This window comes from Pimephales promelas, chromosome 12 (assembly GCF_988280905.1).
Source record: "Pimephales promelas chromosome 12, fPimPro1.hap1.1, whole genome shotgun sequence".
Lineage (NCBI taxonomy): Eukaryota > Metazoa > Chordata > Actinopteri > Cypriniformes > Leuciscidae > Pimephales > Pimephales promelas.
The window spans coordinates 33,598,048-33,623,417 of record NC_142780.1 but is presented as its reverse complement, the minus strand read 5'-3'; the positions used below and the strand labels follow the sequence as shown (position 1 = coordinate 33,623,417).

Sequence of the window (25,370 nt, the reverse complement as noted above, 5' to 3'; positions counted from 1 at the left end):
ACTGCTTTTGCACGAAACTCGTCACCTGTTTTGCAGGTTTAAACATTTAAAGACTGTAAAGAGAGCAAACATTGCAAAGGTCAGAGTCTTTCCATGGTCATCATAAACTGTTCACAGTGATAATACATGAGTTGATGATTGTCTAAACGTGCCAAGCTCATGTTCATTTTGTCATCATTTGCTATATCCAGCTAAGTAAACCATCAGAAGAGTGATTCTCACAAATCTGTATTTTCTCAAAGCGTTTTTCAAGGTAAATGTTGGTGTCAAAAAGAAGAAAAAATGATAGAGTAGAAAATGATATAACCATAGTTCATAAATGTACACTCTAAAAAATGTGGTTTTAAGTTGTTTTAACCCAATTTTGGGTCAAATATGGACAAACTCAAACATTGGGTGCAAAATGTAACCCAACGGCTGGGTTTGTCCATATTTGACCCAAAATTGGGTTAAAAAAAACCCAGCATTTTTTAGAGTGTATGCACACCAAAGCACCTTTTGAGGTCATGTAGTTACATTTTACTCAAATAAGTAGTAATATTAATTCGGATTTTGGATTAGTTTGATTTAGGACCCGTGATTTAGTTATTTACTGTTTTTTACCCAAAATAAAATAAGATTAAATGCATTAAAAATTATTGGAGGTTTGCATAGTATTTTAATTTTGAATTTCACTGATTTTATTACTTTTGAGGAATGCTGAATCTTTTTTTGTGTGCAAATGAGTAAATGCACGCCCACATTTAGTCTGGAACTACAAAAAGTTCACACACAACGCTTCTGTTCTCACGATTTCTCTCAGCATGAGGACAGGACAGCTGTCAGTCAATACATGGGAAAACAAAGTAATTTCAGTGCTTATTTGAAAAAGTAACCGATATTTTGTTGTGAATTTAAAATGAATGCATTACTTAATGTTACTTGAAAAAAGTAATCTGATTACTTAACTCGAGTTAATGCGTTTCCCCCAACACTGGCGATCAATGCATCGAGAGCGCACACACACGGTTTGTTTGCGCATCACTCAAAAAAATGATTCTTTAAACTTACTTAATTTAATTATGGACCGTGGTTCCACACAAGAAAATCGCTTTTTATCAACATTAATGGAATTGTTTGAATCCATGTAAACTCCTTGTCCCACCGGACAACACAACTGAATGGGGGAGAATCTATGTGAAATAGTAATGTTAAACCAAATCAATGGAATTGCTTCCCTGTAACTTAAGTTGGTGAAGTTAAGTGAACATGAAGTGGTTTATTTAAAACTGTCCAAATAGGTTTAACACAGTCTCATCCCAAATCGTCATATAACTGACGTTTTGGGACGTATTTTGACCATACGTCAATATCCGCCTTTTTAGGGCCCCCTTAAACGTCGGTAGATGGCGATCCCGGGCCGTCATACAACTGACGCTTTACCTTTAACGTCAGTTAGGTGACGGGTTAGGTTTAGGGTTAAGTTTAGGTATGGGGTAGAGTTAGGATCCCATAACCTCATCTACCGATGTTTAAGGGGGCCCTAAAAAGGCGAATATTGACGTATGGTCAAAAGACGTCCCAAAACGTCAGTTATATGACGATTTGGGATGAGACCGGGTTGATAGGTTACATTCAACAAACACAAGGAGATTTGTTTCTAATAACTCATTTAAATTATGGACGGTGGTTCCATCCAATTAGTTCTTGTTACTTTAACTCAGTAGTATCCATTTAAAGTAACTCATTTTAAAGCAGCATTTATTTGTGAGTGATTGTCTTGGAGAGTCAAAAAGACAAGATCTATAACAAATTATCAAACTGTATTTGTTCAACAGATGCAATAAACAGTTTTTAACAGCCTGCTACCCCATACGTCCTGATTTTGCCGAGTTGTACCTGGGTCAACATCTTACAGTATTTTGTTGATCCAGAAACAACATTCCTATACAAATATTTAGTCGTATCCCTACCCTACCCGTGAGTAAGAGGGAAACACTGGTGAAGTTCCCAAACCTGATTGTAAACCTAAACTTGACAGAGACTGTAAACTTGTCCCTCAAACCTGATTGGTTGATTGGAATGTTGTTCAGGATCAAGAAAGATGTTGATCCAGGAACATGTACTTTGTGAAATCAGGTTCTGCTGCTTATTGTACAATTTCTGTACGTCACAGCAATCATCATCTTAAACTTCATTGCAATCCTCATCCATCAAAATTTCACTAGTGAGGCCGACGCTGGTTTGCTTTATCCAGTCGAGCAACGTAGTTTGCTTATAATCTGGCCATCCAGCGATGGGGTGTTTTCTGTACATTAGCACTGTTTTGGATAACACAGTCTCATCCCAAATCGTCATATAACTGACGTTTTGGGACGTATTTTGACCATACGTCAATATCCGCCTTTTTAGGGCCCCCTTAAACGTCGGTAGATGGCGATCCCGGGCCGTCATACAACTGACGCTTTACCTTTAACGTCAGTTAGGTGACGGGTTAGGTTTAGGGTTAAGTTTAGGTCTGGGGTAGAGTTAGGATCCCATAACCTCATCTACCGACGTTTAAGGGGGCCCTAAAAAGGCGAATATTGACGTATGGTCAAAAGACGTCCCAAAACGTCAGTTATATGACGATTTGGGATGAGACCGGGTTGTTTTGGACTGATTGTTTGAATTCATTTGCTTACTGGATCATTGGACTGAAAATGTTTCCGAAGTCCAGCGGCTTAAAATGATCTGATCGCAAACAGAGAACTGAAATTTGGGTCCCACTTTATATTAAGTGGCTTTAAGTACCATGTACTTACATTTAAAAATAAGTACAATGTACTTATTGTGCTCATGTTGTATTGTAAATCACTTTTGCTGCTATTGAGGTGTGATACGGGTAAGGTTAGGGACAGGTGTGGTGGTATGGGTAGGTTTAAGGGTGGGTTTAAGTGTAAGGGATGGGTCAGCTGTGTAATTACAGCTGTAATTACATGCTGGTATTTTTAAAATATAAGTACAATGTAAAAACATGTATGTACACAATAAGTCCATTGTATCAAATCATTCATTTCAATGTAAGTACATGGTACTTAAAGCCACTTAATATAAAGTGGGACCGAAATTTGTGTTAATGGGTCAAACGTGGCCATTGTAGATGCTCAAACTCTTGAATTATAACTGTGTGACGTAAAACATGTTCATGATGCAATCTCATGTGCTTTAGGAATTCATTTGCATTATTTGCTTGATTGCAAAGTTGACAGCTAATATACCACATATATGGTATGTCCAAGCAAACAAATGTAGGTTTTGGGAACGTTCATGGGAACGGTAGTTTTTGGTTCCCAGAACGTTCTGAGAACTAACATGTTTAGGAATTCATTTGCATTATTTGCTTGATTGCAAAGTTAACAGCTAATATACCATATAAGCAAACAAATGTAGGTTTTGGGAACGGTAGTTTTTGGTTCCCAGAACGTTCTGAGAACTAACATGTTTGTTCAATGGGTTTCATGAGATTCAACCATACACTTTTTTGTAAACAAGATCTACACATGTCATAGTAAAGTTCTAGATTTTCTTTAATGATGTTAAAGATCTCCCATCAGTTAATTATCTTCAGTGTCTCTTATAATGAGGCATAATTCATTCAGTTCTGTCCCAGTGCTGAAAATAATTTGGTTCAATAGATATTCTTTTTATTCCAACCGAAATGCTCTCATTAGATATATTTTGGGATTTTCATAGCTTATTATGAAGTTAGTGCTTGTTAATTAGTTAATGTGCCTAATCCGGTTTAGAAGGGGTTTGTATTTTACATGACTGATTCTGTGCTTGCCTGAGACAGGTAATTAACTTAATGTGTGTTTAATGAGCAATAATTAAATCATAGAACAAGTGTATCTTCCCATGGTCATGAGTTCATGATGTTTGTTTTTCTTTACAGCCCTGTTAATGAAGTTTGGGATGTTCATTTTTTGTTTGCAACTTTTAAAGTTGGCATGAAATGGAAGTTGCAATCAATTTTCTTCCGTATTGTGACGTATATCCGAATGAAATGACTCCTCGAACAAGATCAAATTGAATTTTTGTTCAAGGGGAATTGATTGGATGGTTGCCATGGTTTGCTGGTTGATCTCATGTGATTGACAGGTTGCCGGTAAACATGTCATGAGACGAGATGAGCTGCAAGAGGGGTTATTTTCACATGAATTTAAAAAAAATACACAAATAAATCGTTTTAAATTTGATGCATTCAAAAGTTTGATTTTATGGAGCCTTATGCTAATGTACAAAAACAGTATTAGTATACTATAGCCTATGGTGTTCCTAATAATCCGAGTGTATAGTCTTTGTGTGTGTTGTGTGTCTGTGAAGCATGATTTACCATACGACAAAAGTACTGCATAAATAGCGCACTGAAAAAAATAATATCCTTTATCTAATCAATAAAATTGTGGCAACATATTACAAGCAATATTATTAATTAAATTTTACAAATTAGAATTAATTAGAATATTAATTTGATTAACTATTACTCAATTAAAATTTGTTCAATTTAATAAATAATATTGCTTGTAATCTGTTGCCACAATTTTATTGATTAAATAAAGCATATTAATTTTTACAGTGCGTAATTGTTAGTATGGTATTGAAAACTTGAATGTTTTATTCATCTAATCTGTAAGAATGACCATGACACTGATTATTTCCCAGCTTTATGAGTGATGTTCTTTGTCCAGTGTACTCACGTGAAAAAACTCTGCGTCTCATGAATAAGCGAGGAGTAACAGATGCCGTCTCCTCCTGCACTGTGAAACATATTTAATTAGCATGTGGGCAGATTTGCTTTCTCTCTCTCCCGTGCACTCTTTCGCTATATCGCCAAACAGCTTGATAGATGCAACTTTCGAGTTAATTGGATGCACACACACACACACACATCCCCTCCATTTTTGCCTATTAATGTGATCTTTATGACTTGCTATTTAAAAGGGGGGGGGGGACTGCTGTGTGCAAAAATGAAAATGTCATTATCTCCTCAACCTCATGTTGATCCAGACCTGCGTATGCTGTTTTTCCACTGTAAAACACAGGAGAAATTTTCTAGGCCAACCTTCCAACACACAACAGTTTCACGAGTTACACTTACACACAATTAGAGGGGTGTTTGGCGTGCTGTCCGGGGGGACGGCTCCGAACTCGCAGTTCAGCCCGAACCCAGAGTAATGTAGATTCGGACTAATTGTGGATAAGGGGTGGGATGCTGCTAAACTGTCAATGTATTGAGGGGAGACTGCTGAGTCTAACATTGTAAAAAATAATTGTGATTTTAATGATAAAAAAAAACGGTAAAAAGGCTACAGTGCAAAACTGTTAATTGGTTAACAGAAAGTTTCCGTACTACGATAAATAACTGTGATATCATGGTTCATTTAATGTAATTTTACTGTAAAAATTTTTTTTTTTTTTTGAAAGTGAAAAAGAACAACTCATTGTGTAATTTACATTCCCACAATTCCCTGTGACACTGTATTTTTTATGTATTTTTGTTGAAGTAACATAGCTTTCTTGGGGTTTTTTTTTCTAATCAGTTGTGTACATTAGGGTTTATGTTACGGTAAATTAATGTTTATTGCATTTTTTTTTAATTTAATGTGTGTTACCATGGTGTTTAATGTTTGTGTGAATGACACTGTGCAGCTTCTTTATGTGGAAGAGCTGCTTGTGATGAGTTTTGATTGATCATGTGACTCATCATCGCTGTGATGATTGTTGGTTGTCAGTGTGTTACAATGGTACAAAACAGATAATAATACTTCAAGAGACTAAATTAACATTATATCATATAATGAAATGTGGTTTGTTCGGTTACATGACGATCCCGGGCTGTCATACAACTATACCTTTAACGTCGGTTAGGTGTTTAGGGGTAGGTTTAGGTCTGGGGTAGTGGATCCGATAACGTCATCTAACCGACGTTTAAGGGTACCCTAAAAAGGCGGATGTTGACGTATGGTTAAAAGAGACGTCAGTTATATGACGTCTTGGGATGAGACTGTGTTATTTATTAGGCTACTGTAAATTTTAAGTTCAGTCTGTTAAACCAATAACGTTGCTACTGTATTTTTGATGGTAATGTTCTGGCAACCACAGCTGCCGTTTTTTTACTGTAAAAATCTACTGTAAAAATGTACTGTAAAATTTTTTTTAAAGTGTTACCATTGATTGTTGAGTGCTCTCCAGCCGTGTTAATAATCTGAACGTGCTCCTCCCGAACTTTGTTAATAAAACATAATTTATTGAACTGCAAACTTAAAAAAGGACAAAAAACATACAAATATAAAAGTCGTCTGTTTGACTAATTCTTTGAAGTCATGATGCTTTGTGTAAGAAACAGATCTTTCCCTCCAATAAAGCTCCAATAAAGTGTTGCGATTCAAAACTGCTGCAACAATACACCAAATTTGATTAAATGAATGCTTTGTAACCTAAATTGTTATCAAATAACAATATAATTGTTAACTAAAACTAAAATCACAAAAAAAAATCTTTAGGCTACTTGAAATGAAATATATATAAAAAAAATATAACATATTATTTCAGCCAGTTTCAATTATACTAAAATAACACTGCAAATAACATACATTTTAGTCTGTTCAATGCACAAATCATCATATGACTTCAAAAGACAAATCAAAATGGACAATTCTTATTATTTAGTATGTATTATAAATGATTTATTGTGCACATCATGCTTTTTTTTAATTCATGTGCCTTATAATCATCAATCAAAATAACTATGTAGTGAGATAATAAGATAACCCCTCCCTCTTGCGGCTCATCTCTTCTCTGATGATGCGTTTACATGAGAGCGGAGCAACCTGTCACTCACATAGGACCGACCAATAGCAAGCCACGACCTTCCAATCAAATCCCACCCTATTTGCTCATGTTCAGTGAGCCATTTCACTCGATATATCACAATAGGGAAGAAAAGAGTACCCCAACATGATGTTTTAATAACAAAGTTCAGCAGGAGCAGGTTCGAAATGTCAACTCATTTATCATGAGTTGCATATATACAGCAGTCGTACTGCACCTCTGTTCCACGACAGTTGTCCAGCATCCCAACTCCTCACTCTTGACTATTCCTATCCCAGCCTGGGACAGGTGGGAGAACTCTGAGATCTGAGCGCTAAATACACATAACCTTTACTCCATCTGAATATAAGTGTGGCTTTTGTTTCATGACGAATTAATTCAGTTTTTTTGCCCTTGACATGTTATGGCATGTTTGAAACCACAGAAGGATTTGTAAATAAAGTCAGTGCTTTCATTTATTTATTTTTTTGGTGAACTATTTGTTTAAATGTCAGTGTATCAACGGTAGGCCGTATTATCAGACGCAGTCAGACATCCGAATCATGCGTCTCTCAACAAGGAGAGATTTGAGCGCATGTGTTTTGGCCTGTACGGGTCTGTGGGAATGCTTGCATTTGTCACAATGGAAGCAGACAAAGCTCGCCTGCTGTTGTTCTATTCATGCAGTTTATTCTTAGTCTCAATGTCACATATGAAACTGTAGAAGTGGCCAGGCACCTCCTCACCGCATTGTTTACTGTGGTATTTGAGCGGCAGGTGTGGCAGTAAATGCTTATAAATAACCGTGCACACAAAGCCGAGCGGTGCTCTCCCTCAACATCACCTGAGTCACAACTGTGGATAGTCTTTGGGTAACGCAATCGGTAATCGTAATCAGATTACTTTTTTCAAGTGACTAGTAAAGTATCGGATTACTTTTGAATTTACAACAAAAGATCTGAGTTACAGATGGGGGAAAAGTAATAAGTTACCTTTTTAAGGAGTAATGCAATATTGCAATGCATTACTTTTAAAAGAAGCTTTCCCGGCTCCAGACATGCATATCGTTAAATGACAACGATAAAGTCAAAGTTTCATGAACTGCATTTATAGCCGCTGCAAATGCAGCATTTATGACACATTGCTTGTGAGGAGGGGGGCTATGCTAAATTATTGTAGGCTAAATATGCTTTGTGTATTATACCAGCCCATTCACCCCCAAGGCGTCACATAACTGACCATTTTGACCATGCTTCAATATCTGGCGCTTTAGGCGCCCTTTAGCGTCAGTTAGATGATGCCGTAGGATCGCGTCATGTAACTGACGCTAAAGGGCACCCAAAGCGTCAAATATTGAAGCATGGTCAAAGGTGACACCTTGGGGTGAGAATGCATTGATTATGCTATTTTTATACAATTACAGTATTTATTTATATTTTGTATTAGCTTTCAATTTGTTTTCTTAGTTTTATTTAGTTTTTTATTTGTAATTTATGTTTTTGTCAGTTTTTAGTAGGTTTTTTTGGGGGTTTTAGTAATTTCAATCCTTCAACTTAAACATATTGTATTTCAGTTAGATTTAAAGTAATAATATTTATATTGAATGTTATTCTTTTTAAATAAATCTGAAATAACATTCAATATAAATATTATTTATTACCAACTTATTATTACTTATAGGCAAGGCAAGTTTATTTATATAGCAAATTTCATACACAATGGTAATTCAAAGTGCTTTACATAGAAGAAATTAAAATAATCAAAAGAAATCATAATCATTAAAACAGCTTAAAATACCTAAAAATAACAACACTGGTGACACACATATTGAAACACCAATTTTATGTCGCTTAACAGTCTGTAGTTACACTTTTGGAAACTCTTTATTTTATGTTACATGTATTTATGACAGTAATGACAGTAAATTATGCATAATTACATGCAACCAACCCTAACCCTAATTAGATTGTTAAGGCTTCTTAAATGTATAGTTACTATAACAATGACACCTTAAAGTAAAGTATCCAAACTTTTGAATTAATAAACTTATTTGAATAATTAGAGTTCATTCGGTGTTTAACCTATTTTTTTTTAATAACTAATCATATAATCCACTCAAATCACTTTATAGTGATTTTTAACACAGTTAAGGCATTCCACATCATGTTTTACAATGAGCCAGATGTTGCTCTTTCATTTATTTGGAGATGTTTCATTCAAGCATCCACTTTGTCTTAGAAGTTAAATAGAAATAGCAGGCTTGTATCTTGAGCACAGTTTGAGACATTATTGAGATCTATGGATTTGTGGTGACCACATTATTTGTGGTCATTTCTAAATCAAGAGATGATGCGATTTTAGACAATGCGAGTGTCATCTGATCTCTTCTGGATTGTTCTTTACAGGGTTTAATGTTGGAGACCTGAGCATTTTATATCACTAAGATCTTGATGCGACCCCTCTTTTCCCATAGCTCCTCTATCCCTCATTGCATTGTCCCATTGTGTCATTCCAGGTCTTCTGTCTCTTGCTCTCACTGTAAGTCTATCTGGATGCTTTGAATTGATCAGTGGTCTTGCTGTGGGTCTATATTTACCACCTTGAGGAGGAGGAGTGAGTGTGTGTGTGTGTGTGCTGCTGGAGGTCATCCTTACCCGCAGAGACCGTGAGACTGAGAGGAGAAGCTGAGAGCATTACAGAAGGTGAGACAGCAGTAAACGATAAGGAGAGTTTAACAGAGCGCCGGTGGAAGAGGGTGAGACAGGTGAAGGTCGAGGAGGAGGAGAGACGGAGACACGTCGTCCTGCTGATCATCTGAAGGGCCTGTAGAACGTGAGTGGATTTACAATGAGAAAAATCTGTTTGCAATTTTCTTGTGCTTCTAAAAAGACTCTGCTCCAGTGTGTGTGTGAAGATGCTTATTAGCTTTTAAATCGGTGGCTCTCGATTGGCGTCTGCTCTGAAAAACACTGCCAAATACTAAGGGTCTAAACTTGTTTGCTGCAGATACGTTGCTTTATAAATAAAAGAGTCTGAAACACTTCACGTTTGACTTTGAGATCATTTTTCTTTTGCTTTTCTACAATGATATTATGTCGGGTTACTAATCGATGACCAATGTAAAACCTGGATCCTGAAGCAAAACTAAAACTGCTGATTTTAAAAATAACCCCCTGTTCAATGTCTTGCTGACATGCCATTTTACTTAAATGTCTTGGTTTTCAATCATATTTTGTCAATAACACACTTGTTAGTGAATTTTGATCATCCAAGCATCAGTATTTCTATTGCTCATAAAGTTGAAGTAGTAAAATAACTATAAAACTGAAATGTTTTAAAAACTACATAGACATACTTTAGAAAAAAAAGACAAAAACACTTAAAAATACTAAAACTAAAATTAAAATAAGAAATGAAATATATTAAAAATATTATATTAATAACACAGAGGCCATTATTCATTTTGCATTGCGACGTTATTTTCATGTAGCTAAGTTAAAGGAGTAGTTCACTTTTAAAAAAAAACATTTGCTGATAATTTACTAACCCCCATGTCATCACGATGTCCACGTCTTTCTTTCTTCAGTCGAAAAGAAATTAAAGCTTTTGAGGAAACATTCCAGGATTTTCTCCATATAATGGACTTCAATGGGGTCCAAACGGTTCAAGGTCCAAATGAGAGTTTCAGTGCAGCTTCAAAGGGCTTTAAACGACACCAGACAATGAATAAGGGTCTTATCTGGGACATTTGTTCATTTTGATGAACGAGTTCGAGCAGGAGAGTCACGAACGCACATCACAGAACAGAGCTTAGAAAACTTAAACTTTTTATTTATTTATTAAATGAGCGATCGTTTCGCTAGATAAGACCCTTATTCATCGTCTGGTGTCGTTTAAAGCCCTTTGAAGCTGCACTGAAACTCTCATTTGGGCCTTGAACTGTTTGGTTCCCAATGAAGTCCATTATATGTAGAAAAATCCTGGAATGTTTACATCAAAAACCTTAATTTCTTTTTCACTGAATAAAGAAAGACGTGGACATCTTGGATGACATGGGGGTGAGTAAATTATCAGCAAAAGTTTTTTTAAAAGTGAACTACTCCTTTAAACTCATTTTACTCCCAAATTTGTGTTAATGTGATGCAAAAATATATATATATATATATATATATGAAATAATGTTCAACAATTATTCTAACAAACTATTCGCACCACTCACATTTTGTTCATAAATTGTAGAAATCTAACTACCATTCAGTGGAGCTTCTTTGCCTTCCCGTTTCTCAAAACAGCGGCCATTGTGAACTGATCGCCTGAATTTCTCATAAACCCGATCATCCATCGCCTGTTTCAAAGTCTGTTTCCATTGGGCTATAGCCTATGTGATCTCCCTCTGGAGGGGCGACGGGTTGCTGTTCGGCTGATGACAGATAAGTTTTAACATGCTGCAAAGTGACCCTTTTGTACTCGGTCTTCAAACAAAGTCCTGACACAGGCACTACTGGATCTAGTTTGAGAGGAAACGTCTGGGACAGGAGACACTGTCATTCGGAAGGCCTTTGCCTCAGATTTAATCTGGTTAAACCTGAGGGGAAACGCATTTCTCCGTCTATGATGGTAACGCAGGTGGTTGTTGCAACTTTCGTGTAAATGAAGCCATCCTTCAAACGCGACCTGATTCTGTTAGGTTCGCCTCGGCGAGGGGCGCATGTGCCATCGGGACTGATTTATGACTGCGGGACTCTCGTGGGCTGCATTGAGCCTCACAACTAATGAATTATTATCCTCACAATAGCTCACAAAGGGACTTTTACCAGGATTCTGACACAATGGATGTCCCTCTTCTCCTTTCAGCTCTCAGCTGATGGTGGTGATTGGGTGAAAACGGGTCACAATTCACCCAGGAAATTCTATGTTGCATTTCAAAGATTGTTACATCACATTAATTTTGGTTTGACTTCATAGATATTTTTAATATTATCTCATATATTAGGCTGCTGTCACTTTAAAGGGATAGTTCACTTTGAAATTAATTTTTGGTATGTTTTAGCTTACCTCAAGGGCATCCACGATCTATGTGTCTTTGTTTCCGCAGTATTTTCAATTTTGATATTTTTAGGTCAGTCATATAATGGAGGTCTATGGGCACCACCTCAAAGAGCATGCACAGAGAAGTCCAAATTAAACATGATTTAATGACTCGTAAATGTAAGTACACATTGATGGCCTGAGACACGAAACGAGCGGTTTGTGTGAGAAAACGAACAGTATTTATATCGTTTTTACCTCTTGTTATCACAGCCACGTGCAAGTGATCTGATGGCACGGGCACTTTGTTCTGCGCAAGCGCCGGAAAGCACCGGAAATAATAATTGAAGCACTTTGAAGTAACTTAAATATTCTGTGGATTTAGTTACTAAATAAAAATTAGTTGAGACAACCTTAAATTTTATAGTTGCAAAGTTACTTATATTGTTGAAATAATGTGTTACCTTTGTTTTTATTAATGAATAAATGATTATACATATAGGCTATATATTATTACATATAAAACAATTTATACATATTTTCAAATACATTAATAACATAAATTAATTTATATATAGCCTAAAAGAATTTTAAAATGCCAAAAAAATAATATCCATTATATTTTTACATTTTTTTTAGTTTAAGTAATTTTAGTGTTTCAGATTCAACTAAACATGAGAAATGTTGACTTGACTTGGTAATTGTTTATTTTATTTCAAGTAATGGTAATGTTTTTTGGTTTTAGTTGTTAACATTAATAACCCTGAATGGCCTAAAAAAAAGGTTGACTTCTATGCAAAATATTTTTAAATAAAAAAACTGGACATGAGATTCACTCTTTTATTGTGTTGGCAGGCCCACACTCTCAGAAAAAAGGTACAAAAGCTGTCACTGGGACTGTACCTTTTCAAAAGGTACACTTTTGTACCCAAAAGCTGCATATTGGTACCTTAGTGGTTCATTTAAGCACCTAAAATGTACATATTAACACCTAAAATGTACATATTAGTACCTAAAATGTACATATTAGCACCTAAAATGTACTTAGCTCCTGAAATGTACATATTAACACTTAAAATGTACATATTAGCACTTAAAATATACATATAAGCACCTAAAATGTACATATTAGGACCTAAAATGTACATAAGGGGACCTAAAATGAACATACTAGGACCTAAAATTGACATATTTGCGCCTAAAATGTACATATTAGGACAAAAAATGTACATATTAACAACTAAAATGTACTTTATAGCACCTAAAATGTACATATTAGAACCTAAAATGGACAAAAGTTTACCTTTTGAAAAGGTACAGCCCCAGTGACAGCTTTTGTACCTTTTTTTCTGAGAGTGCACATGTAGATTGAACAGTGAGACTGTAATGTTTTGCATAAGTCTGGTGTTCTGCAGAAGTATGATTTTACTGTTTCTGGTTTTCTGGGGTGGGGTGTAAATGGGCCGTGACTTCCCGTGTCCCGTCATTGGGCCGTGGATGTGACAGATCGCTATCTGTCGGTGTGCAACGGACTGGTGTGATTCTCTTTCTCTATAAGTGCTCCTGTCCTTTTGACAGCTGTGTCGTTCTGCTCTGATGCAGGTGCTGCTGAGAGCTTCGCCATGGCAACCAAAATAGTAACACAGCGTTGCCAGGAAGAGCAGATGGACCAGATGTCTCACAGCATGGAGATGTCCTCCCAGATCAAGAAGAGAAAGTTCAAATCCAGGTAGAGCCACACTGACCCTCGAAACATGCCACGAGCATTCCCCCGCGTCACGCCACTGGATGCCGTGAACATTCACACATCCCAACTTTAGGAAACAAGTGTAAATCACCAGCTGAATTAGCAGAATTAATTAGCGAATCTCATTGACAGTTTGCTGTCCTTTCAGAGAGCAGCTGTGCAAACATATGAGGTCTTATCGGCTCCAGTTCATCTCCTTAAAAGGAAGGAGCATAACACGAATGTTTTTACATGCACTCAAGAAAATATTTAGACCTAAATTTATGGAATTGCATATAACATTCCCATCCATTTACATTACAGTTTTAACATTTTTAACTAACAACTTAATGGGATGCATATTTGAATGAAACAGGTAAGTTTATGCCGATTGGAGAATCAAATACACTGTAAAAAAAAATATTGTTGGTTTAACTTAAAAAAGTAAGTAACCTGGTTGCCTTCAAATTTTAAGTTCATTGAACTGGAAAAAGTGAGTTAATATAATGAAGGAGATTAATTTAACCATCAGAAACTCAAAATAATATGTTATCTGAACTAAATAAATTAGTTAATAATAAGTTGATTTGACAAAAGAAAATATGTTGTGATAACAAATCTTGAAAATATTTTTTACAGTAACGATGACACCTTAAAATAAAGTGTAACCCCTTTATTTGAAGGTGATATAGCTGAGGATTTCAAAAGACATTATAAACCTCATGTTGTTGTTTTTTACGTTACACTTTATTTGAAGGTGACGTAGTTACATAAGTATTAATAAAATAGATGTACTTACTATAGAGTTACGGTTAGGGTTTGGAGGATTATGGATATTACTTGCATTATGCAAAATTTACTGTTATTATATGTGTAACTACGTCACCTTAAAATGAAGTGTTGACTAAAGCTAGTTTTTTAACGATGTTGCCTTGATAACTAATTGAAATAAAATGACGTTGAAATCAAATTAACAAAAATAATTGAAGCTAAATAAAAAACTACTAAATATGAGAAAAGCATACTGAATATAACATACTGAACATACGCATAAACATACTGAAACTTAAACCCATAAAAACAAATATTTTATATACATATACACACAACTTTCACTTTCAACTGTAAATTTTTGAATTACATTTTTAACCCAACATTTGGGTTTGTCCACATTTGACCCAAATTTGGGTTGAAACAACCCAGCATCACTGTAAAAAAATATTTTCATGATTTGTAATCACAACATTTTTTTCTTTTGTCAAATCAACTTAAATTATTTATGTAGTTCAGATAACATAATATTTTGAGTTTCTGGTGATTAAATCAATCTCCTTCTTTGTATTAACTAAATTTTTTAGCTAAAATTAACTATTTTTTTCCAGTATATATATATATAAACAATCCCATAACATTAAATAGTCATTATGATTTATTTCAAGTTTTCAGAAGACCTGATGCGAGGAACAGATCCAAACTTTATAGTCATGTATCATGTTAGTTTTGATGTAAAAGGCCCTGATATACGCAAGCTGAAACGAAGAACGACTGGTGTGACGTCATATCAATCAAAATCAACCAAAACCTGTTCGTTCTGGAGTTTGACACAGCTTGCAAATGCGAACTTTCTGGAAACCTTCATTTTATGGCACTTTTAAGGCCTATGCAAATAATAGTTAATAACAAATGCCATTATGTTTTTGGGTGCAGACAAATATGCCTTGCATTAAAGTTTATTAGTATAAAATAATTAATCTAAATTGATGGAAAGTATTTAAAATTCAAATACATTAATCTAAAATTTTGGTTTAAATATTTTTTGAGTGTAGCTTATGTTGGCAAGCTTTAAATTTGACGAACAATTTACCCTAAAAGTAGTATATGTGAATAAAATCCTAAATTCAATCTGTTTGTAATACAAATAGATCGAGTCTCCTCAGAAAACATGGACTAAACCGCTCAATTCGGATTATCTCTTTATGAGCTTTTTGACGCGTCAGTAGTAGTTGCGTACTATAGCTGTCAGTGGAGGGATCAAAAAATCTTCATTTGTGCCCCGATGACGAACAAAAGCAACATAAGGACAGCATGAGGGTGAATAAACAATGACATAATTTTCATTTTTTGGATGAACTAACCCTTTAATTAATAACACAGATTCATTACTGTGCCTTGTTTGGGATCATGTGTGTGATGGTCTGTGGAGATTACATGACAATTACTGATGGGGAAGGCAACTGTGTTTCACCCTGACATGTGCTGGAGTTATTCTGAGCTCACCGAGGCATCGCGGCCATGGCAAACTCCCAGGTGCACACTAGTGTTGTTGACGGACACATTTATAACAATAGACGCACACACACAAGTTCTTTCCCAAAACCTCCTGGGGTTAAACCCCGTTAAGGACATGTACCTCTGCATCAGTTGCATTTATTTGTACCTTGTACTTTAATTTATTGTGTTTAAAAAATGCATATTTATGAACCTAATTTTCTTCATGCAATTTTATTATTATAATTTTTTTTTGGGGGGGGTCAAATATGACCTATCTATGCTATTATGTTTTTGGGTGCAGACAAATATGTCTTGCATTAAAGTTTAGTAGAATAAAACTGATCTAAATGGATGGAAATTGTATATACAATTCAAAGACATAAACCTAAAATTTTTGAGTGTAGCTTATGCTGGCAAGCAATAAATTTGACAAACGATATACCCTAAAAATAGCATACACTGTCACAGTAGTTATGTTAAGGACATATACCTATGGTTGCATTTGTTTGTACCTTGATACTATAATTTATTGTGTTGAAAAAATGCATGTTAATGAACCTAATTTTCTTCATGCAATTTTTTTATTATTATTATTATTTTTAGGGTCAAATATGACCCGGACTGATTATTTTATGAGATTCCCACCTTATGTTCACTCCTTATTTTGGCCAAATTCATATTTATGCATTTAAGCTAGTGACTTACAGCCAAATTCAAAGGTTTCTTTCTTTTGTGAAGAATACAATGGCAAAATGCATTGCAAGTTTGCAATACACAGTGAAATAGGCCTAATATTTTTTTTAAAGTATCTTAGCAACATGATACCACATAACTATTAAAATCAAGTACACATTTGAATGCATCACGAAGGCCGTTAACTGACAAAAAGCTTTGTTTATACTTCACACAATAGTGTAATAATGTTTCCCATAGTTGGCTTCAGTTACTTTAACTTCTCCTCTGGCTTATTTGACAGTCAAAGCTTATCAACAGTGTTTGTGGTATGCAATATCCATTTTGCCCATTGAGGCTTAGCAATATTATACACAATTACTTTAAATAACTTCCTTCTTTTCTTTTGTTGGCCTGTCAGAGGGCATTTTAGATCCTCAAACATACAGATGAACTTCTGCTTTTGTCATTGTATCAATCACACGTGTTCCTCTGTGAGCGGGAGGGCCGTTTAATAATGCAGAGTCTGAATCTGAGAGTCGCTGTTTAAATAGACACTGATCCACTTTCCATGGTGTCCCACTGGATTGACTGACTGACTATTTCTGCCTTGAATCCTATTGGAATTATCATTTGACGAGATGAGCTCACGTGAGCGTGTTGTAAATACCAGTGAGGAACTCTTTGAGCTCCAGCTGTCCGCATGGAAGCGTGTTAATTAAAGAATCATGCAAAAGACCAATATGTTGTTCTAATTTATGTATATTGACTTTGTACTCATACTCTTGATGAAGTGTAGCAATCAAATTTGAGAGAAAATAATACGAGTCTGTCATTTATCTAGAGAAAGATGAAATAAGACAACATTTGCTAAACGGGTTTGCTTTGTTTTGATTGCATATCTCATAATGATATTGACTCTTTTAAATATAGCATGTTCTGGTTATCAGCAAGAAACTCTTAAAAATAACAAATATATTGGCCACTAAAAATATTAGGAAGAAAATAGGAAAATTAATTAATAGTTTTTTTGTGAACATTATTCACTCTTAGAAGAAATGGTTCTATTTAGAACCAGAAATGGTTCCATCCCCCGCTTCATATATGGAACTCCAAAATGGTTCTATATAGAACCATTGTTTTTGGTAAAACAATTATTTTTTCTATATAGAACCCAGAGGATAGAGGAACCCTTTTTTTAAGAGTGTATAGAACATTTTAGGGGTTCTATACCTTTTAAGGTTCTATATAGAACCTTTTCTTCAAAGAGTGTTGCATTACTTGTTGGTACAGTAGGTTTTAATTTTATTGATTTATTCATTTACCTTTTTAGATTTTTTTCATGCTTTTGAAAGGAGTCTCTTATGCTCAACAAGGCTGCCTTTATAAAAAAACAGTATTGTCAAATATTATTACAATTCAAAATAAGTGTTTTTAATTGTAATAAATTATATTGTTAACCCAAAAAATTAGAATTATGCTATAGAGATTTTTTGAATGTTTATTATGCTCACCAAGGGTGCATTTCTTTAATGAAAAATACTGTAAAAACACAAAAAAATGTGAAATATTATTACAATTTAAAATTATTATTTTAAGATGTAATTTATTCCTGAGATGCAGAGCTGAATTTTCAGTATCATTCCTCCATTCAGTGTCACATGACCCTTCAGAAATCATTCTGACATGCTGATTTGCCGCTCAAGAAACATTTATTATTATTATTGTCACTTTTGATCAATTTAATTGCTTCTTTGCTGAATAAACATTTTTAAAAAATCACTGACCCCAAACTTATTAACAGTAGTGTAAACTTTTATATTACTATATAACTGAGCAAATGTACAAGGACAAACGCATGTATAAGATGTGGAACTGATTCATTAAAGTCTAATTGTAAAGGACATGGCTTACACAAAACACCTGCTCACTCCTGGCGAAGTGAAAATCACCTTTAACCCGATCTGAAGCAGCACATAAGCCGACGCATGTGTTAATCAGAAGGTTATTCAACCTTTGCTTCAATAGATTTCATTTTTGTCTCATAATCAGAGTCAGTCTGTCTCTATCATCTGAGAAAGGAACACTGAATCTAGGCCGTTACGCAGAGGATAAAGCCTCCTGTGATCCACTAAACCCTTGCAGACGCTGCAAGACAGGCGTAGATGAAACGGCTGGCATTCACACCTGTATGGATATAGAAATTGAAAATAGAGTGATACTAATGACATAATGGTGTTGAAAAACAGGGCTTGAATTTGCCAGAGTTCCCGTCTACTTTATTTAGCGTAGTATTTTTCCATTCATTTTTTCCCATAGTCTTCCTTAATGCATAATAAGCAATGAACCAAACCAACCCACTATGAGTCACAACATTACAAACTAACATGTGTTCAAAAATCAGACAAAAATACAAGTGAACTTATCAGCTTTAATGAGAGGAAGAACAACACAACCATGACACATTGCAAATAGAATGGAAAGCAATGGAGAAATATCAAACTTCATTTAAAGTTGTTGATTATTTCTCCAGAAGCATATTTTAGGATTATTGTACACTGTAAAAAAAATATTTTCAAGATTTGTTATCACAACAAATCAACTTTATAATAATTTATTTAGTTGAAATAACTTATTATTTTGAGTTTCTGATGATTAAATTAATCTCCTTCATTGTATTAACTCACTTTTTCCAGTTCATTCAACTTAAAATTTTAAGGCAACCAGGTTACTTATTTTTTAAGTTAAGCCAACAATATTTTTTTTTCAGTGTAGTAATCACAACATTTTTCTTTTGTCAAATCAACTTAAATAATTTATTTAGTTCAGATAACATATAATTTTGAGTTTCTGATGATTAAATCATTCTCCTTCATTGTATTAACTCACTTTTTCCAGTTCAATCAACTTAAAATTTTAAGGCAACCAGGTTACTTATTTTTTAAGTTAAACCAACAATAGTTTTTTACAGTGTATGGTCCACATGGAGATCTGATCTCTCCATCATGAGTCCATCTGGGATTGCATGAAGAAACTGATACAGAACAACATCTCCAAAACGCTTGAAGAAATCGACCTGAAATTAATTTTCATTTATTTCAGCCTGAGACTTTTCACTTTTTCACATTTGCCAAAAAATAACTTTTATTTGGTGGTGACCATAGACCTCCATTATATGACTGACAGACAAGAACGGTTTGACTAAAAATATCAAAATTGAAACTACCACGGAAACAAAGACACCTACATCTTGGGTGCCCTTGAGGTACGCTAAAACATACCAAAAAATAATTTCAAAGTATCCCTTTAATGCATTACTTTTAAAAGTAACTTTTCCCAACACTTCCGCTAAATAGATGAAACGTCTTTGTAAGGTAGTAAATGTTGTTAGTAACAGATGCAGAGCTTTCCATGCGAGTGACAGAATGACAGAAGCACATCAGTGCAAACGAAACTCTCTCACTCCATCTGTCTCGTTTCTCCACCTCGGATGCAGCTTAAACACATCATGGGGGATAGCTCGATTATAAGAGTATGCCTTCAATTTTTGCATGCAAATATATTGTGAAAATTCAATATTTCACCCACCCATGATGCAATTGTTTGTTTGTTTTTATCTTTGCGTTGTGTTTGAACAGTGATGAAAAAGCGTCCCTCAGTGAATTCTATCCCATCATTCCTGGAGACGTCATGTCCGTCAAGGAGATCCTGACCGAGCCCAAGTTCCCGCGACACAGGACATGGTACAGAGCTGAAACACACACACACACACACACACACATTGGGTTTTCAGGTTTAATGGGGACATTCATAGGCGTAATTATTTTTATACTGTAAATATTTTAGTAAAAAAAAAAAAAAAAAAAAAAAAAACTATTTAGTGGGATAAACTGTTTCCCCAAATTTTTCCCCCATAACGTAGGGTATACAGAACCAAACACACACACACTGCATGGCTTTGGCAGCAAGTGAGGATGTCTTTAGGTCACCTTTCAGTAACATGCTGACATGATGACATTATCATTGTGGAGCTTTGCTTTTTTAAAGCTTTGTGAGGGCCACAGCTGTCCCGCTGAAAATGTGAAAGGTTTAAAAATAATATGATGGAGTCACAGGCGCTGGCAGGACACGGCAGGTCAAGACATGATTTACATGTCAACAGCGTTTTATCTGCGCTGCCGTGGTCTTTCCTCAAGGCAGATTCTCTCAAACTTTCAGAAGTATAAAAAATAAACACTGAAACATAAACAGTTTTGAGTTTCGTTCAATGAAAAATAGGACATATGCAAATACATCGGGCAAGAAACATCATGCAGGAAAAGAGCAGCAGTAGCACACACACACTTATGGAAGAGGAGAAACTTTTCACAAGTTAGGAAAACACAACCGGCTCCTACAACTAAAATGCCTACGGCTGGGTTTTATATTTCAAAAATGTCCAAAAAGAAAGAAGCTGATGTACTGGAATACATGAGGACATCTCAAAAACCTGTTTAGGTCAAAATATTAAGACAGAATTTTAAGCACATTTACACCCAAACTTCGTTTCTGCAATGCACAAAAAACATGTTGATTTAAATTAACTCAAAAGCTAAATGTCTAATATCTAACTATCTATCCATCCATCCATCCATCCATCCATCCATCTATCAGTCCTTCCAGAAAAACGCGGCGTTTTTTTGTGATTGTTGCGGGCAAAAATCCTTGATTACGCGGCCCGTTTTCTTTAAAAATGCGATGGAATATGCGGGATATTTATGCAATTTTATGCGATGAAATTGCGGGAACTTGCAAAAATTGCGGGAACTTGCAAAAATTGCGGGAACTTGCAAAAACTGCGGTTTGATGAAAAAGAGAAAAAAAAGTGATTCCCCCAACACCCTGTTCTCACTAGGCTACTACCTTAATGTAAAGAGTCATTTCTTATTACTTTCTATGCAAGCAAGCATACTACACCATAGAAAGTGCTGGGAATATTTAATTTCTCATCTTGTTTTATTTTTATTACATTTTCAAAATCACAGAGTTTGATATCAAGTTCTTGACATTTCTTTTACACATTTTCTGATAAGTATAACATCTGAGAAGTAGCCTAAAACATGAAACAATAATTTGAAAAAAATAAAAAAAGGAAAAAAAAGATAGAGGGCATCACAGACATATTAAATTCCTTTAGCAGAGATACAGATCTTTTGGGCTTTTCGATTTTTTTTTTTTTAATTTTAAAGACTCAAAATACATTTTAAAGGCTGTTTTGAAATGAGCAAAGTTGGGTTTTAAATTACTCCACTTAGTTTGATGAATATGAAATTTTCCTAATAATAGAAAAAATCGATATTTTTCTTATAGGAAAGTCAAAATCATTTGTATGAAGATGACAAATTTAAGACAAGGTTGCAATTCATTTTAAAACCTAGAAATTGAGACATCTCATTCCAAAAGATTGAAAAATAGGGACATTCAAAGAATAAGTGCACAATAGACTCTCTTTCACAATTACAAAATCAGCAATGTTTTATTTCTGACTGTAACGAGTGTAAATAAGGTGTGGCCCCTTTAAGAGCTGCGCGCTGAACTGTCTGCAGTGTGTGCGCCTCAAACACCCCATGTGATGCTTATTCTTTTATCTTATTTTGTTTATTAAGTAACGATGTGATGGTAGAACGTGTGACAGACAGTTATACGAGATCGATTTGTGAGATGTCAATCGCCTCCGTGAGTCTTAACTCAGCTGTGAGCTATCCCGTCGCGTAATTGCGTCACTTCATAACGTTCCCATGGAAACAGGAGGAAATGGCTGCTCTTGTATGAAGCAAACGCAACATTTTTCAACTTTCTGCGAAGATATATGTGACTTTTTTTGCAACGAAAATGCGAGGATTATGAAATCATGCAAGCCCCGGATATTTTGCATGGAAATCGGCATTTTTTGCGGCGAATGTGCGGCTTATTCGAAAAAATGCGGCCCCCGCATAAATATGCGGACTTTGGCTGATTTTGCATTGAATTCAGCGATCGCATAATCGCGTTTTTCTGGAGGGACTGATCTATTTATCTATTGTATCTGTCCGTCTATCTATCTATCTATCTATCCGTCCGTCCATCCATCCGTCCGTCCGTCCGTCCGTCTATCTATCTATCTATCTATCTATCTATCTATCTATCTATCTATCTATCTATCTATCTATCTATCTATCTATCTATCTATCTATCTATCTATCTATCTATCTATTGTATCTGTCTGACTGTCCATCCATCTATCTATCTATCTATCTATCTATCTATCTATCTATCTATCTATCTATCTATCTATCTATCTATCTATCTATCTATCTATCTATCTATCTATCTATCTATCTATTGTATCTGACTGTCTGTTTGTCTATCTATCTATCTATCTATCTATCTATCTATCTATCTATCTATCTATCTATCTATCTATCTATCTATCTATCCATCTGTCGAACTTTTAATCTATCCATCCATCCATCCATCCATCCATCCATCCATCCATCCATCCATCCATCCATCCATCTATCTATCTATCTATCTATCTATCTATCTATCTATCTATCTATCTATCTATCTATCTATCTATCTATCTATCCATCTGTCGAACTTTTAATCTATCCATCCATCCATCCATCCATCCATCCATCCATCCATCCATCCATCCATCCATCCATCCATCCATCTATCTATCTATCTATCTATCTATCTATCTATCTATCTATCTATCTATCTATCTATCTATCTATCTATCTATCTATCCATCTGTCGAACTTTTAATCTATCTATCCATCCATCCATCCATCCATCTATCTATCTATTGTATCTATCTATCTATCTATCTATCTATCTATCTATCTATCTATCTATCTATCTATCTATCTATCTATCTATCTATCTATCTATCTATCTATCTATCTATCTATCTATCTATCTATCCATCTGTCGAACTTCTGATCTATCTATCTATCTATCTATCTATCTATCTATCTATCTATCTATCTATCTATCTATCTATCTATCTATCTATTGTATCTGTCTTTCTGAACTGGTCGTGTTCTTGACTGGTTTTGTGAGATTCATTTGTGTTACATTACAGTAAACGAACTAAAGCATCTCTCTCATTTTTTCTTCAACCCTTCTGTTTTTCTCGTCCTCACTGCACAGTCGCTCTCCCTGCTTAGCATGATGGGAAAGGCACATCCCCTATATTCACCTCTCACACTTAACAGGTTTACCTGCAATTCACAGCACGCCGGCAGCCGCTTTAGTTTTCAGGCTGGTAATCCTATTCAGACGGAGACATTAACACGGTCATGCCTCTTCCGCCGGAGGGTTACGGCTCGAGGAAGAGCCTGAGAAAAAAGGTTTGAGTTATGGGATAAAAAGGTTGCTTCAGTAAATCAGGCTTCAAATGCAGGATGGATGGTTCGAGGATGAGTGATAAAGCCCGTCAGGACTGGTTCGTAAGGTTCGAATGAAGGTCAGGCTTGAGAGTTACTGCAGTTTTGTGTTTTAAGTGAAGGTGAGGGGAGAGAAGAGCAAGATCCAAATCAAGTGGATAGATGTGTTCATCTCATAATCTGCATTTGTTGCACATATGAAGTAGTGTCAAACTCTGTCTGCCTATGGCTTTTTCTCTCTGCTGTATCTCATATTCACACACACACACACGGCAGCTTGTCAGTCCTCGTCTGAGTGTTTAAGTTTAATCCTGTTCCCGCTGTTTGGCAGCATGACACCAGACAGGTTCAGCCTCTGTTTTTATTATTTACAGCCAATATTGCAATGTTTTCTGATATGTAAACGCTCTCTGGATGAGACTGAAAGTCAGTTCAGACGGATGCTCTCGGCACTGAGATGAAGGAAGACCAGGATCTAATCAAAGTGAATCCTTTATCACCTTGTTAGAAGGATGAAAGTCGCAATCTTCTCGTCAGGTCACGGCTCTGGGACCAGTGCGTCTGAAAACAAGTCTGGAAAAGCGGCTATAGTCTGACTTAAATGAACAGATGGTATCAATATGGTGATTGAACTATAGTACTGAAGCTTGGAAATCTTGTCTATAAATAAACTATATATATATATATATATATATATATGTACAGAGGGGTTCATATATACGTACATACGTGAGTAGTAAGTCATATATACCTCAGTTCATGTTTTTAACGTTATAGGTAAGCCACGTTAATGGTAGTGGAAAAAAGAAATGTAAAATATATTTGTTGTTATCGCACTAAATTTCAGTTTATTGAGATGTTTTGTTTTGTAAACTGTAAAAGACCTAAAGTTAAATGCAGAGTAATGCAGAGATAGACCATTTAAACTTTCATTTTATTTCAGCTTTATTTCTCATTTTTATTTAGTTTAACTTTTTGTTTAATAAAATAACTAAAAATGAAACTGAGAATAATTTTTTTTAAATATATAGAGGGAATGCATTGACGTCACTTTCCCGCCGGAATAGCTTGTTTTCACGTGACGTCACGCCACTGCGTTGCCATGGCGCGAAATGCAGATGGAGGGCAGGAAGTGATTTTCTATATTTAGGAAGCACTATAACACACTCAAAATGCTTATGTTTTGCGTCGTTTATGGTTGCTCAAATCGATTAAACCACGAGGAGTTTTTATCGTGTGCCAAAATTTGTTATTCATAAGGGTGGAAAATACAAGAAATTGACAGAAAAACACCGGGAAAAATGCCTTGCAAACCTACGTCTACGGTCGGGAAGAGCCGAATGCTTCTATTTTGCTTTTTTTTTCATAATTTAACTTTTTCTTAAATCAAAATAACAGTTTATATGCATCTCTCCTGCTTTAATGCAAAA

At 35.2% G+C, this 25,370-nt stretch overlaps 1 protein-coding gene across 1 annotated transcript in view; it reads left to right on the top strand.

Annotated features, from left to right (window-relative positions):
• The first annotated feature begins 9,331 nt into the window (after window positions 1–9,331).
• The window catches only part of myom3 (myomesin 3), a 63,076-nt gene continuing 47,037 nt past the window's right edge, over window positions 9,332–25,370 (top strand). Inside the window, exons 1-3 of the mRNA XM_039688891.2 lie at window positions 9,332–9,663; window positions 13,462–13,588; window positions 20,167–20,271. Coding sequence (XP_039544825.2) covers window positions 13,482–13,588; window positions 20,167–20,271 — 212 coding nt within the window. The 5' untranslated portion in view covers window positions 9,332–9,663; window positions 13,462–13,481. The remainder of the gene's footprint in view (window positions 9,664–13,461; window positions 13,589–20,166; window positions 20,272–25,370) is intronic.